Raw genomic sequence first — 16,540 nt, 5'->3', positions numbered from 1 at the left:
GTCCCAACGATTGAAGTATATTGCCTACGGGCTGTGTGAAAAGGGTTCAAGTCAGTGACAGCATCGAATGGTTCTGAGCAGTAAACGGCAACACGAGCCCATATCCAGGTCCTCAAGCTTCAGATGGGAAGCCAATGTGCAGCAAACATGGCCAGCCCCCGATGCTCTGCCTCGGCGACACTCATAACTCTTTGTGAACCTCGCCGAGCAGTGTTAACAGCTGAGACTCGGAGAGGGAAGTGAGGAGTGAGGAGAGAGAGGAGAACAGGTTGGAGTCAAAGATGCTGTGATACTGTGATACTGTTGATACTGTCCAACCTCGGATATGGAAAGTGGATCTCGGCCGGCCGGATTAACAGTTTATCCAGCCGCCCACGCTAGTCCCACTTCTGGATCTAGCGTCTTGGCGTGAAGCTCAATTCGAACCTGCCTTCAAGCTCTGAGGTCTGAGGCGGTAAGGGATTGAATGCAACGAACGGAGCATGCACCATCGAGCTTGGGCAATTCAAGATCAAGATGAGCAACACCGTACAGTCTCGGTATGGGCTGTCTGCAGCGATGCTCTTGCAGGGCCAAAGACGTCTTCAGATCTCAAAGGGCACGAAAAGCCCACGTCGAGCAATAATGTCCTGGACAAAAACGCCTGCTATACCTACCTACTACCTAACGTGTGGAATCACGGCGCGTACAGACTGCTATCGTTCCTCCTGCATGACAGCCCTTGATACTGAACAGGAAGGAAATCGTCATGCTGCCGCTTCATGCTCTCCGAAGCCCTCTCTTTTGTCTGAGGGATGACCCCGATCATGGCGCCAGCCGATTCAATAGCTACTTTCCTTCACGCAGGCTCGAACACTTCCAATGACACCAAGACCTGTACTCCGCCATGACGGCCACCATTGTTACAATCTGTCCCCCCACCAGAGCCGCTCCCCAAGCTAGTCACGCCATTCTTGTGCCACTGTGCCATTATCAGCCGGCCTGATGTGAGCCGCCGGGAGAAGTAACGTCGCTGCAGCCGCCGACACTTTAGGCTGCTCTTCTCAAACACGCCGCATCTGAACCATCTCTGAGGCGGGAATGCCACTTAGCTGACCTCGGTTGTTTTGCCAGTTCTGGCTCACGACAACGGAGATCCGTCTGTTTCGCATTTCCTCGATCGTCTGCTCGAGTTGTTTGGCTTCACGCTGAGCTCTTTCAATGCTGGCCCGGAATCTGTCGCCTTCGAGGCTCCAGCGTCGGATGTTGTCTCTCTCCCTCTGGAGTCTCCTCTGCTTGATGATAATCTCCTGGCAGAGTCGGCAGTCATCGTCCACTCTGGTCACATTCTCCGTGTCCAACAACTTGGCGCCGCATGTCTCTCCCATGCGAGGTTGTCGTGGGCATCGGACTTTCATGTTGCCCCATCTCCAATCTCCACAGCGGTAATCGGTTCTGGCAAAGTAACACATGCTGTGCAGATCCATCAGCTGCTCGAATGTTGCATCTTCGGAGACGTTGCGAACTTACCTTGCACGGTTTCGGTTGCCGTCAGGATACCGACCGCACAGTTGTCAGTCAAACGTCAATCGACCTCAAGACTTTGTACCTACAGTGTGGCTTGTCTTGATCGTTCGAATTCTAAAACGCACCCTGGTCTGTATCGGAACATTATCGTCAGTGTCTGGAGCTTGACTCTTGCGCCTCATGGGGTTTGGGAGGACTCACTGTAAGCACCTACAATTGTTATTTTCGGACCTCGTTTCACTGTCGCCCAGAAACTTTTGGACGAGCTGAACTCGAGGCTTCGCAGTGGCGCTATGGGCCTCTTGAGATTGATATATCTTTTTCCAAACCAGCAAATGCGACCTTCTCGCTTGCAGTATGGACGTCTTTGCCACCTCTTATCCAGGGCAACTTGAGACGTGTCCACCATACTGACCAATCGCACTCTGACTAGTTACGACAAATGTTTCGATTCACAGTGCATGCCCTCACCCACCCCATCAGCGGCAATGGCAGCGGTAGTGGCCGCTCCTATGCATCATGCCATCCCTGCTTCATGGATTGTCACAGGTAGCAAATCCAGGGGATTTTCATGACAACCAAGCATGGCAAGCACGAGACGGCATGGATACTGCAGCACATGCCCTTCTCTCATCGCATCATGCAGCTAACGTTCTTCGTTTCCATGGCTACCTTCGACCTCCGAGGTCAACGCTATGGCACTCGAGTGTCCGACCTTTCCGGAAGAAGCACCAGCAGCACGGCGGTTGAAAAGTGTCACACTGTGAGTCGTGGATTGCCAGGACCCGCAGAAGCGACCTTTGGGCCCAAGTGGTGGATCAGCTTGCGGACTTTAGACAGCAATCACTTGCCGCAGCAAGCCGTGGTCATGGCGGAAACATGCAACTGTTGCTGCCAGTTGGCAACTGTTACACCTTTACTGCATGGACTCTTGGACTCCGCAGATCGCCGTCATATTCCCCGAAGCCTGGAGTTCGGCTACATTGAAAGGTAATCTTTGACAGCCTAGCGGATATGTCAGATCTGTCGCATTGTTTCCGAGACCACTAGGCCGCGGCAAAGCCTCAAAACATGACCTACAACCATTGAAGTGAGACGCTCCAGGGTTCTTCCTGACGGTTGGCTTGAAGGTCGCCCGTGATCGACCTTTGACGTACAAAAAGATACTTTCAGAAAGACCCCGCTAGAGCATGCCGGGACGAGGGGCGATGGGTGCTACGGCAGTGGAGGTAGGGATCGTACGAGTTTTGTCCACATGGGCATGCGGAGCGCGAACCGTCTCTAGGTCCCTTGGTCAACAATGCCACGTTTGGCCAGCTTCATTGCAAAACGTGGCTCGAATGGTTCTCGAGACGGACAAGCGATCACTGGACCAGACCCTCTCTATCCCCTTGCTCCAGACGAAGTTGTCATTCCTTTGTGATTTGGCCAGACCAGCGTCGCAGGCCGACTCAGCTGGTGGCTGGTCAGCCTTTTCTCCCAAAAGTCGACCTAACCATAGCCTCAGTGATCGGACAGCGCATCAGCCCGGAGCGGAAATATTGCCATTTCGCTCATATATCTAGCGGATGTTCTCTGGCACATCAAGCTGTGCAGTGTGTTGAGCTGTCTTGACGGCATTGGTGGGCATCAACTGTCAAAAGTTGATCCCTGCTGGTAACCCGCTCACTTCCAGGGGCCAGACTGCATGGATGAACACGATTTCGCTTTCTTTCCCACCTCGGACGAAGCCACTGGAGAAATAGGTCCAGCTTCCGAGCCTGGCATCCATATCTTCTGCCTGTCGGTGGCGGCAAGAAGTCCCGAGGAGGTAATCTGTCTCCGTTGCTTTCTGGTCCTTTGTCCCCTGGGTGGGGTGTCATCCTTGGTCCTGCAGCCTGTAGTCTCTCCCACGCCGCAGAGGGTGTCAGTGCCTGTTGAACGCGACATGCTTATGGCTTTCCAAGATCCACTCTTTTGCACTTCTCCACGCCATGAGTTCGACATCTGCAGCTATCATACTAGCATGCTTTCGCGGACAATAACCACGCAACCCCTTCGTTCCCCCAGTGAACTCTGTATCGGTATGGAGCAGTTGGGCTGAAATGCTTAAGTTTGACGGGCTTCATGCTTGCTCCAGTCCATTCGAGTCAGAAGAAACAACGCTGTGGAGGCAGTGTATCATACGGGTCTAGGTCTCATCACGCTGGTCTTCCTGCCAAGCCAGCAGTTCACATGGCCTCCTTATCGTCAGGGATTCTCCAGTCGTGGATGGCAACATGGGGCCGAACGTAGGAAGAATGAGGCGAGCGGTCTTTGCCCTGGCAGGCTTTAGGAAGCTGCGAGGACCCACACTGTTTCTTGTCGGACTTTGCTCAGCATCCTCGCTTCGATGCACGGCAAGGAAGCGGGTCAGAGATTCCCCGTGTGATGGGCAGATAAATGGTCCCAGGTCAGAGGCAATATGGGTTGGATCATGGCAGGATCTTTCATCCTGAAGCCTACCCCATCTTGCCACATCATCGAGGCCAGGATTGCCGGCCCGCGTGAAGGTGTGAAGGTGGACTAGGATGTCTGACTTGCTACCACATGACTAACGATACACTTGAGCTTGCTTTACTCGAGTCAGTCCTGATAGCTGTCTGCTCGAGGCATGAGGCTCTGCGGTCCAAAGACGCTCCGTCTCCTGGGTCAGTCAGTCTCCTGGACTGTCGTGAAGATTGACTCTATCTACAGCAGCTCCAGCTCAACCTACCATACGTCTTGTCCCTGGATGGTGGTCCTGCTTCTTTCTGCTCCTCTCACGAGTTACGGCTTTGATCAATGACAGATTCTACTGACTTGATGAAGCGCCCTCCACAACGCAAGATATACCGCAGTTTACAATCTCGGTGAAGACCAACGACCTTTGCTGGTCGGGCTTGAGACTACTTCAGCTAATAGCAGTACTTTAGGTATGTTGCCATTCTCCTCCTTGTGAGGTGAGGACGAGTATTCAACCCTCGGATGCTGACAGCAGGTACCCATCCGCACGCAGATTCCTTCCTGCCATTGAAGTCTCGCCGGTCACTGCATTTGTGACTGCCACGGATCAGGACCTTAGGAAGACAACTGCGAGTCTTGAATGGTACCACTAGTCTTCTCAGACCAGCTCTAGGTACAGCTCCGTGTGCCAATCCTCCCATAGCCCTCCGACAACAGCCAATGAGACGATCAGACCCCATTATGCGCATGTCTGCGCTGTCGATCCAAATGCCGGATATTCCAACTGTGAAGACCACTTCAAGAAGAATCTGCATTGAATCAAGTCAGCAAGATATGGATCAAATCATGACACAACGCTCATTGTGGTTGTTGGATCGGAGCAATGTACCATGTCTCGAAATTGTCCTGAAAGTCTGCTGGGTGAAACAGTGGGCTTGTCACTTGAGACGGACGATTGATGGCATTTTTATGAGGTGAGCACTCAAGGCAACAGAATAGACGAAAGGTAAGATTCGAGTTCCAGCGAATTCCATGGGGATCAGACAAGTCTCTGTTGATGGTTTGCTCCGCTTGATTGGCCACGATACTCCTTGTGAGCGATTGAGAGTTGTCTCCGTTGAATGTGGTCCGGACTGGTATGATGGATGCTATCTTGAACGCTGACCAAGTACACCCATCTGGTGATAATGTGTCGACATATATATCCATCACCTTGTATGCCATGCACTTCTGAACACCTAATATCAGCTAGTCAGCACCGGTATCATATCTAGCTAAGCTGAATTCTATATTCTCGCCAACTCAATCAAGTCTACTAGCCATCCCATTTTATATAGCGTCTATCACCATCACGTCCAACTCAGATCCGTGCAGGCTTCTTTCTATGCGGACCAGTGTTCCCCTATTTCCTAGCGAGATTGTGATGTAGAACATGCTCCTTCATAGCCAGCGCAGCAAGAGCAGCCAACACGGCCAGTCCCAACCCTGCAACAAACGCGCCCCTCAGTGCATCCATGTAGATATCCAAGACGACGGCCCTGTCCCAACCGAGCGGCAACCGACCGAGTTCATCCAGACTGTTTCTGATTCTGCGGATCTCGCCCCGACTGTCGGGCATATCCCCATACTGACCGACCAGCTCTTTGGTCAGGATGTTCTGAAACACGGCACTCGCCACGGTGATGCCGATGGTCGAGCCGGTCGAACGGAACGCATAGCTCGCGGCGGTAATGACGGCCTGGTGCGCATGGTCGACGGCGGAGATCATGGCGACCAGCGTGATGGTCAACATGCTCCCGTACGCCATGCCCAGCGGCGTGACGTACAGGTAGGTCTGCCAGCCGGCAGAGTCGAGCTGGAACGTGCACAGCAGGGCGGCGCCGAGGACGTACACGCCCATCACCGCAACCAGCTGCCAGTAGTAGCGGCCCGTGAGGCGCATCAGGTAGCCCGAGCCCAGACTGCCGACGGACGTGGCGACGGCGAAGGGGATGACGCGCAGGCCGGCGGCCGTGGCGCTGAAGCCGCGCACTTGCAGGTACAGTGGCACGTAGTACAGTGCTAGGAAGGCGCTCATGGTGCTGAACCAGTTCGTGAGGCAGGCGGAGAGAACGGTGCGGGTGCGTGCGATCAGGAGGACGGGGAGGATTGGTTCGCGGTGACGACGACGGCGGGACGCCGGAGTCGAAGTGGAATTTGGATTCGAGTTTAATTCGGCCTGGGATTCGAGATAGATGAAGCCGAGAAGCGTGACGCCAGCAAGCACCAGAGAAGCTATGATCAGCGGGTGCGACCAGGGCAGTTGATTGCCGCCGCTGTTGAGGCCGAGAAGAAGTAGGACCAAGGAGATGACGAGGAGGGCGGAGCCGGAGAAATCGATGCGGCGGAGGGCCGAGTTTTTGGTGTCGTTGGGGCTGTTAGAGTCGTTGGTGTTAGAGTTGTGATTGTTGTTGGTGTTAACATCAGAATGCCCAGAAAGAACAGAAACTGGCATATCCAACAGAAACCACACCATGACAGTCGACACGACAATGAACGGGATCTGCATCAGAAACGCCCAGCGCCAGGACAACGAGTCGGCCAAGGCGCCGCCGACCACACCCCCGGACCCCATCCCCAGCCCGTAGACGAGATTGCCGTAGCCTTGCCATAGACCTCGCCTGCGCAGCGGGATCAGGTCGGACGTCACGAAGGTCGAGATGCAGGTCAGCCCGCCGCCGCCGACGCCGGCCACGACGCGTCCGGCGATCATGACGCCCGCGGTCGGGGCCAAGCCGCACATCAGCGTGCCCGCGGCGAAGAAGATGTTGCTGAAGATCAGGCCTGTCCGGCGCGAGAAGATGTCGGTCAGTTTCCCGGACAGCGGTTGGCATGCGGCATTGGCGATCAGGTAGCCGGTCGCGAGCCACGATAGGAGGCTGAGGGAGTTGAAACTTGATGAGATCGGGCCGGTGAGGGTTGCGACGATGGTTGTGTCTGAGCGATGACGAGGAGATGGGTTGGTTAGTATGAGTAAGTAAGTTCGATGATGGGGGTTGAGAGAGTCCAGATCATGACAATAGGTGGACAGACATTGCAGGAGTCGACGGGGTATATAGTACTGAGTGCATTTCCAGCACCGATGATGGCTGTACAGCTTGTAGCTGGAGCAGTGTAGCTGGAGCAGAGTAGCAGCACCAGTATGATCCTGCTCAACCGCCCGCTTCTGCCCTAGATCATGCCATAGAACCCAGACAACCACATTGCTACCGACAACGACAACGACAACGACGGGGGGATTCCGAAAAAGTGAGAAACATGACATACCCAAAGCGGCGAAGAAGATACCAATCCACGTCGCGGCCATGATAGCCACGAGTCTCTCCCTGCTCAGTTCCTCTGCGACCGCGACGACCTCGTTGACGCCGGTGTCATTGTCGTCGCCATCTGCATCTGCAGCGGTGGATGGAGGTTGATGGTTCTCCGGGTCGACGGTGTAGCTGTTGGCGTGGGACACAGCATTCTCATCAACATCACCGTGATGGTTCAGCAGAGGACTCGTTTCGGACGGATCTGAAGCCGAGGAGGGTTTGACTGGGATGGCCATCTCTGTTTGTCTGTGTTCTTGCTTCTCGGAATGGTCTCTGAAACTGGCTGGCTGGCGTGTCAAGCCGATGATATGGAAGATGATCAAGAGTTGATAACACCTGGTGGGGGGTTTTTGTTTCTGCTGCGTCGATTGGTTGTTAGACTGGGGAATGGCCCGAGTAGGAAAAGAGCGGGTTACGGCAGACATGGAGATAGAGGAGATATAGAGATCTAAGAGATATAGTAAATATACGACAGACACATCTCTCACGTTAGCGAGTCGGGGATGAAGACGTCAAGAGTAGTAGTAATCTACATATAGCCAATATAATATGCTGATGGTATGAAGAGAAGGCATCTCCTGTACTTTGACCAGCAGCATGTTGTACATTTTGTTTGTTCAATTCCAATTCTACTTTTACGCCAGATGGAGTCCTTCTAGACCAGCAGATACGGATGGCTCAATCTCTCAAGGCTTCAATGTCCACCACCTCCTTGACCGCCTCCGTAGTCAAGACGTAGGGAGAATCCTCCTGCACGCTGATGCTGTCTTCGATCCGCACACCCATGTTCCTGAAATGCTTAGGCCATCGCTCATCATCCGGCACATAGATACCTGGCTCGATAGTGATACAATGACCTTCCTGCAACACGGTTTTCCGGGTATATCCCACGGTATCGTGGACGTCCATGCCGATGTAGTGGCTCAAATGATGGGGAAACAGGGCCTCGATGGTCTTGGACGTGACGTCGAATCCGATCTGTTGCAGCTCTTTCGCCAGATAGTCCTCGGCAATGCTGTGCAATTTGTCCAGCGACATGTTGGCGCTGCCTCGACACAACGAGATCAACGTCCTCTGCACGGTTAGGACGGCCTGGTACAGATCGCGCTGGGCGTCAGAGAACTTCCCGCCGACGGGCCACGTTCTGGTGATGTCGGAGATGTATCCGGCGGATTTGCCAGCGCCGTCGACCAACACCATCTCGTCATCCTGCAGCACGTCGTCGTTGCGCACGTAGTGGATGCTCAGCGCATTCTTGCCGCCGGCCACGACGGGCTCGAAGGCGATGGTGTCGCATCCGTCCGCGACGAACCGGTAGCGGAGATATGCATCGAGGTCCTTTTCGCGCGTCCACGCCCGCCGCATGGCTTCGGTGTGTGCTCGGCCTGACGCCTTCCCGGCTCTTCGCATGACCTCGATCTCCGCGGGGCTTTTGAAGGCGCGGAGATCGTTGAGGATCGGGCGCAGTCGATGCACTTTGCTGGCCTCGATCAGTTCGGAGAAGTCGGTCTTCTTGCGCGACGGCCCGTACAGGAATCGCCGGAGAGCGGACTGGTTCGGGTCGGGCGTCGTGATGTCGGTATAGACCTGCGACGCCTCGCCCACGAGCTGCGGCAGAACCTTCTTCAGCCGTGTGATGTCGCCCGTCTCGTCGGCGTTGAACACGTCTCGAGCCGCCTGCGTGCCGGATCGCGCGCCGTCCCAGATCTCCGCCTTGCGGTCCTTCTCGCGCACGAACAGGTGGAATGTATGGTCTGTTCCTGTGGGATCTTTGCCGATCACCGCCAGCGCTTCCGGCTCGTTGAATCCCGTCAGATACAGGAAGTCCGGGTCTTGGTGGAACTCGTAGAACACGCTGCCGGACCGGAATTGGATGTCGGACGCCGCCACAATCGCGATGGCCCGGTCGGGGAGTCTGGCAGCCAGCTTGGTTCGTCGGTCGGCATATTCTTGCGCGGTGATGCCCGGCGTCAGCTCGCCTGGCTGGAGGAGGTGTGGATGCGTCTCATGCACGGGCTGGCCGAAGGAAAGGTCCGCAGCGTTCACCGTGATGGTGTTGTAGCTGCGGCGTGAGGATCGAGGGCATTTTCTGCTGAGACGAGCAGCGTTGCTGGGTGTCCGGCCGTTGAGGCCATTGAGGACATTATCGGCACACTTGAGCGTCTGCCATAATGTCCTCCGCATCGACATGCAGGGCGAGACAGTGGTAGCAGAAGTGTATATATCTAGACAGACAGATACGAGTAGACACTGATCTCATCAAGAAGACGAACGAACTGGCGGCGTCGCTCTTCTCCAAATGCTGCTGTCAGTCGCATCGAGTTTCCTCACTCGGACAGACATGGACATGTCCATTGACGCCCTTCGCATTTGATTCCGACTCATGGGCATTGGACTGTCAGTGACTCATACGATCGACTATGATGTTGTCCTTGTCCGTTATAAGATACACATGAATGCTGTTGACCCCGTCCAGTCCAGATCTATTGCAGAACAATTGCCTACAGGCGCAGACAGACCGCCAAAATGGTTCGAAATCTGGAATACCCCAAAAAGCCCGAGAATACAGTCAAGCGATACAACAGCAGAGGTGAGTACTTCAAGGTGCCCAGAGAAGTATATTTCTGCCTAGGATCTGTCTATCGGCTAGTAGACAGGAAAAACTGATCTCCTGATTGGGACTCTGTAGCAACCTATGACCTAGGCGCCATCCATTCCATCATCAACACGACTTCTGTCCTCCATGTCTCCTTCGCCCCCAGCGCCGACCAGCCCTTCCCAGCAATCCTCCCCATGATCGGGGCCATGGGATCCTTCGAGTATCCATCCTCCGGCCTCGACGAGCCACTGGACTGCTATCTCCACGGCTACGTCAGTTCGCGCCTGATGCGTCTGGCACGAGAGTCTCCCGACGGTCTCCCGATCTGCGTCGCCGCGACCAAAGTGGACGGCTTCGTGCTGTCGCTGACGCCCAACTCACATAGCTACAACTACCGCTCGGCCGTGCTGCAGGGGTACGCCAGACTCGTGGAGACGGCCGAGGAGAAAGTGTACGCCATGCAGCTGATCACCGACAAAGTGGTGGCCGGGCGGTGGGAGAATACCCGCGTCCCGCCCGACAATGTCGAGATGACCTCGACCACGATTCTCCGAGTCAAGATCGAGAGCGGCAGTGGCAAGGTCCGCCAGGGTGGTCCGCATGACGAGCCGAAGGATCAGACCAGAGACGAGATCACCGACAAGGTCTGGACCGGCGTCGTGCCCGTGTATGAGGCTCTCGACGCTCCCGTACCGAGTGCGACGAATAAAGTCGCGCAGATCCCGGCGTACCTGGACCGTTATGTGTCGGAGGTGAATCGGGGGAATCGCGAGATTGCGCTGAATGCGGTGAACGAGCCCTGACAAGTCCAGAGAACTGGAGGTAGGTTTGTAAGGGATAGATCGTTAGTTAGTTGCCTTGACTGTGTATGCGGCATTCAGTTGGACGATTTGTTGTGTTCCCTTCCAGGCGCATGATACGACGCGAAAGGCATATATTCCTACATAATCTGAGGATGAAGTTCATCGTGCCTTGGTTGGACATATAGAATTAATAACTACTATCGCTTGGAAGCCTTACCAGATGGTAGAATTGAGATGTGGAAGAAAGTCGCACATGGTCTCGTTGCCACGTCAACGCAAATCCCGTAAACACAAAGAAACCAAGACTCGACGGACCCCAGCGATTGGAATGAATGCCTTCTACATACGCGGCCAGCAACAGTAGTACAGCATTCCTTTCATGCGATCAATGAACCATAATCCCCAGAACTCGACTCTGATATGAAGCATCTCCTCTACGCTCACGCGCAGCTGCTTTTGCATGTCGAAGCCCCGTCGCGACTCCACGGCGAGGGCCGACACCCGCCCAGCATTCAACCGTCCTCCCGGGGCTCGCCCTGCGGCCCCTGCACCGCCTGCGCACGTGGATGACAATACCGATGACGAACATCCACGCACGACCCCGAAACGGAGGACGAAAGAGAAAGCCAAGTCATCGCCTGTGCCGTCACCGGAGAAGAAACCCCGGCGCGCGAGTGGAAGACATAGAAGTACGAGCGGTGGCGCTGGCGCTGGCGGAGGAAACCGTGACTACCGTTACACTTCGAGACGCGAGACAACGAGAATAGAAGCAGAGCGAGAACCAAAGAGAGACAGGGCAAAATACAGTTCCGGCACCTCGACGAACAGCACGAGCCAATTGCTCAGTAGCGACGCTTTGGCCAAGCTGAACGCTTACAACGAGAAAGCCGAGTTCCAGGAGAAATACGACCAACGCAAACGCCGACAGAAACAGTACAAGGAACTCAAGGCCGTCGAGGTGTCGCAGCAGAAACAGCGCAAAAAGCAGAAGCAGAAGCAGAAAAATCGCAATGTCAGTGGGGCGATCCTCGAGGAGGGCAGAGCGCACAAGCACACTCGTCATAAACCTGGCGGAGGAGGTGGAGGTGGTGGTCGATACGAGAACGAAGAATTCTATGAAGGGCATGGACGACGGTCACGGAAGAAGCTGTGGTGGGCATTACTCGCCGTGGCGGTGTTGTTGGCGATCCTCATCCCCGTCGGCGTGGTCGTGAGCAATAACAGCAAAAAGTCATCGGGAGGGTCTTCATCTTCATCTTCCTCGAATTCTGCTTCCTCGTCGACTTCGTCTGATCCAAAAAATGATTGTGATTCGAGTTCTGTACCAGAGAGTGCAGAAGGTACATACACCGACATCTCGACGTGGCTGGATACCACGGATTTCAACTGTACATACACAAATGAGACGGTCGGCGGATTGTCTGTCATGGGCCTCCATTCGAGCTGGGACGACTCGGCCAAAGCAAACGACAACGTTCCCGCCCTGAATGAGAACTGGGAATATGGCAAGGTGCCCATCCGCGGAGTCAACATTGGAGGCTGGCTTTCGCTGGAACCATTCATCACTCCATCGCTGTTCAGCTATCCCGCCTCAGCCAAAGTCGTGGATGAATGGACCTTGACGCAGAAACTGGGCTCATCGGCCCAGCGGGTCCTCGAGTCGCATTATGCCACGTTCATCACCAAGCAGAGCTTCGTCGACATCCGAAACGCCGGCCTGGACCATGTGAGAATCCCGTTCCCCTACTGGGCTGTGACCACGTACGAAGGCGATCCCTATCTGCCAAAGGTCGCCTGGCGATATCTGCTTCGTGCCATCGAATATGCACGAGAGAACGGATTGCGGGTGAATTTGGACTTACACTCCTTGCCTGGAAGTCAGAATGGATGGGCACACAGCGGCCACCAAGGCGACATTGGCTGGATCTTGGGGGCGAATGGCACCACAAATGCACAGAGATCTTTGGATATCCATGATCAGCTGTCCAAATTCTTCGCCCAAGATCGATACAAAAACGTGGTGACCATCTACGGCCTGGTAAATGAGCCCAAGATGCTCGTCATCCCGCCGGACTCGGTGGTGGACTGGAACAAGAAAGCCGTCGCGGTGATCCGTGGCAATGGCATCAAACAGTATCTCGTGTTCGGCGATGGGTTTTTGAGTCTGGACTCTTGGGACAACATGTTCCACGGCGTCGACGACAAGCTGGTCATGGACACGCATCAATACCAGATCTTCAACACCGGCCAGCTCAAGCTGAAACACAAAGACAAAATCAACCTCGCCTGCTCCGGCTGGACTGGGCTGATCGTGGCAGCAAACAATCCCGACACCGGATGGGGTCCGATTCTGGACGGCGAGTGGTCTCAAGCCGATACGGACTGTACGCCCAATCTCAACAATGTCGGCGTAGGCTCCAGGTGGGCTGGCACGCTCGACACGGGAGATTCGCAGACGGCTGTTTTGACTCCTACCTGCGCTGAGCCGCCCTGTTCCTGCGCACAAGCCAACGCTGACCCCAGCCAGTACAGTGACTCGTACAAGCAATTCTTGCAGATGTATGCTGAGGCACAAATGCATAGCTTCGAACAGGCCTGGGGCTGGTTCTATTGGACCTGGAAGACCGAGAGTGCTACCCAGTGGAGCTGGATGTTGGGTCTGAAGGCTGGCATATTGCCGGACAAGGCTTACTCGCCGTCGTTCAAGTGTGATTCCGATGTCCCCGATTTTAGCGACCTCCCTGAAAGTTATTGATGAGATCTTGAGCGATCGATGCATTGTGTAGGAGTTTTGGATCTTCTCCGTGGATCGGTTGTGCCAAAGGAGGCATAATGTACGGCTTTCATGATAGCTTAGCAACGCATAGTGGCAGCGGTCCATCGAACATATACCCTCCCGTACCCAGTTGAACTGTGTCAGATGCAGCGGATCTCGTAGAATAGTAGTGGTGCAGCAATCGATCTGAAGCCGCACTCATTGCAGTTTCGCGCAGACATCTGCCGGTCAGTATGGCTCACAAGCGTTGCGCTGTACCTCGCCCTCACCTCACCTCACCTTCACGTAGGAAAAACAGGGCATCTCCCATGTGTTAGGTATCAGGTATTCCTGCCGCACCCTTCGTTGACCTCGCCTTATCCTCTTCATCCACCTCGCAACTCGCTTCATCTCTTGCACCACCAACCATCACAGAACCTACCTTGATTCTTGAAACGTCAGATACCAGACCGAATACCTTTCCACACGCTTCATCACAGTCAAAGACCTCTCCACGCACCTCACAGCAGTCCATCACAGTCAAATCAAGCCTCATAATGTCAGGAACCATTCGGCCCGCCGACACCGCCGCAGTATGGAGAAAGGCTTTTCGCGCTGCAGATTTCGTCAACCCAAACACTCCCACTCGCTCCGTCTACGACTTCCTAGACGACAACGATCGCGACTTGCTCCTCTGGTTGGCCTTGCATGGTATGCAGCCTCGCGAGATCGCCTGGGTCCTGAAGCAGGACTACATCCCGGCCTCCTACGACATACCGGACCAAACACATCTCGCAAATCTCAGAGTTCTTGTCGAGGAGGTCGTCGGAGAACTGGCCTGGGGAGACGATGGAGAGGAGCAACCGGGCGCACTGGTAGATCGGCTGGTGGCACGCGACGACACGCTCAATTGGAGCCCATACTACCTTCGGAAGGCGCTGGACTATGCCGCCGCCACCACCTCCACCACCAACGACGCCGAGGTCCGGGCCAAGCTTCGCGATCGGGCAAAAGAAAAGCTGGCTCTGAACAAGTGGCGGGTCACGCACGGCGGCCAGGACCCGAGGCCAGGCAGCACCCGAGAGAGCAAGCAGTACCTTGCTGCTCTGCAGGGCCTGGAGAGGGAGGAGGAGGTCGCCCAGGACCTGGAGAAGGCTGGGCACGTCGCTGGCAGCCACGTCGCCGAAAAGGCGCTGATGCTGGAGTGGTTGTCGAAGATTCGCCAGGCAGGCGGATTTCCTGGTCTTCCGGCCTGAACTTTGGCCCAGGCCGCCGACAGCGAGCCATTACAGCATGCTATGCTTGAGTAATGCGAGGCCGCTGGCCATATCGGTTCACATCTTCTTTCGCTACAGTCGCCGCCGCAGTTCCATCGTCGCTGTACTTCGTCTGTTAATTGTGCGGTCGGCACCAGTCTTGTCGTCCCCTGTCTTTGTTGACTCGTATAATCTCGTCGCTTTTATCGGTCCTATACTCCGTTATAGTTCCCGATCCTATCACTCCCATCGTCGTTGTTATTCGTTAGTTATACGGTCGGCACCGGTCTTGTTATTAACTCCTTTTGTTAGGGTGAGTGCTCTCGTCGCCATTATCGGTCGTCCAGCTCGTTACCGTTGCCAAACCTATCGTTCCCATCGTCGCTAACCTTTGTAAGTCGTGCGGTCGGCACCGTTCTTGTCGTGCTCTGCTTTCGTTGCCTTGAGTACTCTTATCACCTTTATCGGTACCTTCTCCCGTTGCGGTCGGCGATCCCGTTGTTTCCATTGTCGAAATTATCTGTAGTGCTCTCGTCGCCTCCATCAGCCGTTGGGCTCATTGTGACTGCCGAACCTGCGGTTCATGTCGTTGCCATTGTGCTCAATCTTGCTGCCACCTCCTTCGTTGGCCACACTCTTTATATGGCAATGACTTGAGATCTGGGGCATTGTCAGCTACGTGAAACCCACCTTTGATCTTGGGCAGCAGCAGACAACAATCTCATCAAAGGCGACGCTCATACTGATACCGGCTCGCATATTGAAAGAATGAGGTTGAAATGTCGCGTCAATGTTGCTTTTGTCTTTGTGCTTGGCAGTCGCGTTCCGTCGCATGTCACTGGTTGCCGGCAATACATCGGCTCTACCCTGACTCTACTCCCTGCAGTACATACCAAATACACTGACTCAGGCACCACGCAGTGAATGCATCTACTCTTCTACAGGGAGCACATTCATTGTTTTCGGAGTGTAGAAGACGGTTCTAGGAGGGAGTTTATATTTGTCATGACAATCTGTGTTGGTTTTGCCCAAGAAGATTTACACACCTCTACATCCTTCATGTCTTCACCCAGTCAGCCTTCGAAGGAATCTGCCTCCATGAAACGCTCGCCGCTCGTCCCGCAGCACAAGACGAATGCTGACAACATTGCGACGCCTGACGACGAAGATGAGGATGATCAAGAGGGCGTGGGCGGTGGTGACCTGCCCATGAGCATGACTGCCAGTGTCATTTTGACCCATCTGCCGAAAGATGCCAGCCAGGCACTGAAGGAGGTTGACGAGATTGATAACCACAAAGGTAAGTTCCATATCTATGAAGTGGTTGCCCAAAAGCTGTGTGTTGGGACATCTCCCCCGATCACCTTGTCTTAAACCAGCGGACGATGGACACCTGAGCTCTACTCGGACTCGCTCTGGGTCTTGATCCCTCTTCTACATGGCGCTGACCACCCCTCTTTGTTCTACAGTTTCTGTTCGCTTTCAAGCCATTGGGTCTGCTCCGATACTCAAGCAGAGAGTCTTCAAGATCAACGCGTCGTCTAGATTCAGCGTCGTCTTGAACTTCCTACGAAAGAAGCTCGGTATCAAAGAAGGAGATGGGCTGTTCCTGTACGTCAACAGCGTGTTTGCTCCTGGTCTGGACGAGGGCGTGGGAAATTTATTTCGGGTATGTATCCAAATCCAGGCCCCTTGTCCATGATATTGCTAATCAAGTTCCAACTTTTGTAGTGTTTCAAGACAGACGATCAATTAATCGTCAGTTACTCTGCCACGCCTGCTTTTGGTTGAAACATGCCAAACCCCAG

General features: G+C 54.5%; 7 protein-coding genes across 7 annotated transcripts; 4 read left to right on the top strand and 3 right to left on the bottom strand.

Moving 5' to 3' along the window:
• Positions 1–1,043: 1,043 nt before the first annotated feature.
• Positions 1,044–1,451, bottom strand: A1O1_00307 (uncharacterized protein; the record flags this gene model as incomplete). The annotated part of the gene is made up of 1 exon (XM_007721227.1): positions 1,044–1,451. One exon carries the CDS (start codon positions 1,449–1,451, stop codon positions 1,044–1,046), a length of 408 nt encoding a protein of 135 aa, XP_007719417.1.
• A 3,920-nt stretch (positions 1,452–5,371) lies between these two features.
• A1O1_00306 (uncharacterized protein) lies at positions 5,372–7,555 on the bottom strand (the record flags this gene model as incomplete). The annotated part of the gene is made up of 2 exons (XM_007721226.1): positions 5,372–6,945; positions 7,276–7,555. The coding sequence occupies 2 exons, from the start codon at positions 7,553–7,555 to the stop codon at positions 5,372–5,374; spliced, it is 1,854 nt and encodes a 617-aa protein (XP_007719416.1).
• A 442-nt stretch (positions 7,556–7,997) lies between these two features.
• A1O1_00305 (xaa-Pro aminopeptidase) lies at positions 7,998–9,509 on the bottom strand (the record flags this gene model as incomplete). Its single annotated transcript, XM_007721225.1, has 1 exon — positions 7,998–9,509. One exon carries the CDS (start codon positions 9,507–9,509, stop codon positions 7,998–8,000), a length of 1,512 nt encoding a protein of 503 aa, XP_007719415.1.
• Positions 9,510–9,845: 336 nt separating this feature from the next.
• On the top strand, positions 9,846–10,721 carry A1O1_00304 (uncharacterized protein; the record flags this gene model as incomplete). Its single annotated transcript, XM_007721224.1, has 2 exons — positions 9,846–9,909; positions 10,009–10,721. The coding sequence occupies 2 exons, from the start codon at positions 9,846–9,848 to the stop codon at positions 10,719–10,721; spliced, it is 777 nt and encodes a 258-aa protein (XP_007719414.1).
• A 460-nt stretch (positions 10,722–11,181) lies between these two features.
• Positions 11,182–13,476, top strand: A1O1_00303 (glucan 1,3-beta-glucosidase; the record flags this gene model as incomplete). The annotated part of the gene is made up of 1 exon (XM_007721223.1): positions 11,182–13,476. The coding sequence occupies one exon, from the start codon at positions 11,182–11,184 to the stop codon at positions 13,474–13,476; it is 2,295 nt and encodes a 764-aa protein (XP_007719413.1).
• A 557-nt stretch (positions 13,477–14,033) lies between these two features.
• Positions 14,034–14,732, top strand: A1O1_00302 (uncharacterized protein; the record flags this gene model as incomplete). Its single annotated transcript, XM_007721222.1, has 1 exon — positions 14,034–14,732. One exon carries the CDS (start codon positions 14,034–14,036, stop codon positions 14,730–14,732), a length of 699 nt encoding a protein of 232 aa, XP_007719412.1.
• Positions 14,733–15,830: 1,098 nt separating this feature from the next.
• Positions 15,831–16,523, top strand: A1O1_00301 (autophagy-like protein 12; the record flags this gene model as incomplete). The annotated part of the gene is made up of 3 exons (XM_007721221.1): positions 15,831–16,032; positions 16,202–16,401; positions 16,464–16,523. 3 exons carry the CDS (start codon positions 15,831–15,833, stop codon positions 16,521–16,523), a joined length of 462 nt encoding a protein of 153 aa, XP_007719411.1.
• Positions 16,524–16,540: the final 17 nt, after the last annotated feature.

The sequence above is a fragment of the Capronia coronata genome, assembly GCF_000585585.1.
Source record: "Capronia coronata CBS 617.96 chromosome Unknown acBCG-supercont1.1, whole genome shotgun sequence".
In the NCBI taxonomy this organism is placed as follows: domain Eukaryota; kingdom Fungi; phylum Ascomycota; class Eurotiomycetes; order Chaetothyriales; family Herpotrichiellaceae; genus Capronia; species Capronia coronata.
The sequence above is the reverse complement of the archived record's forward strand: the minus strand, read 5'-3'. Positions and strand labels throughout refer to the sequence as shown.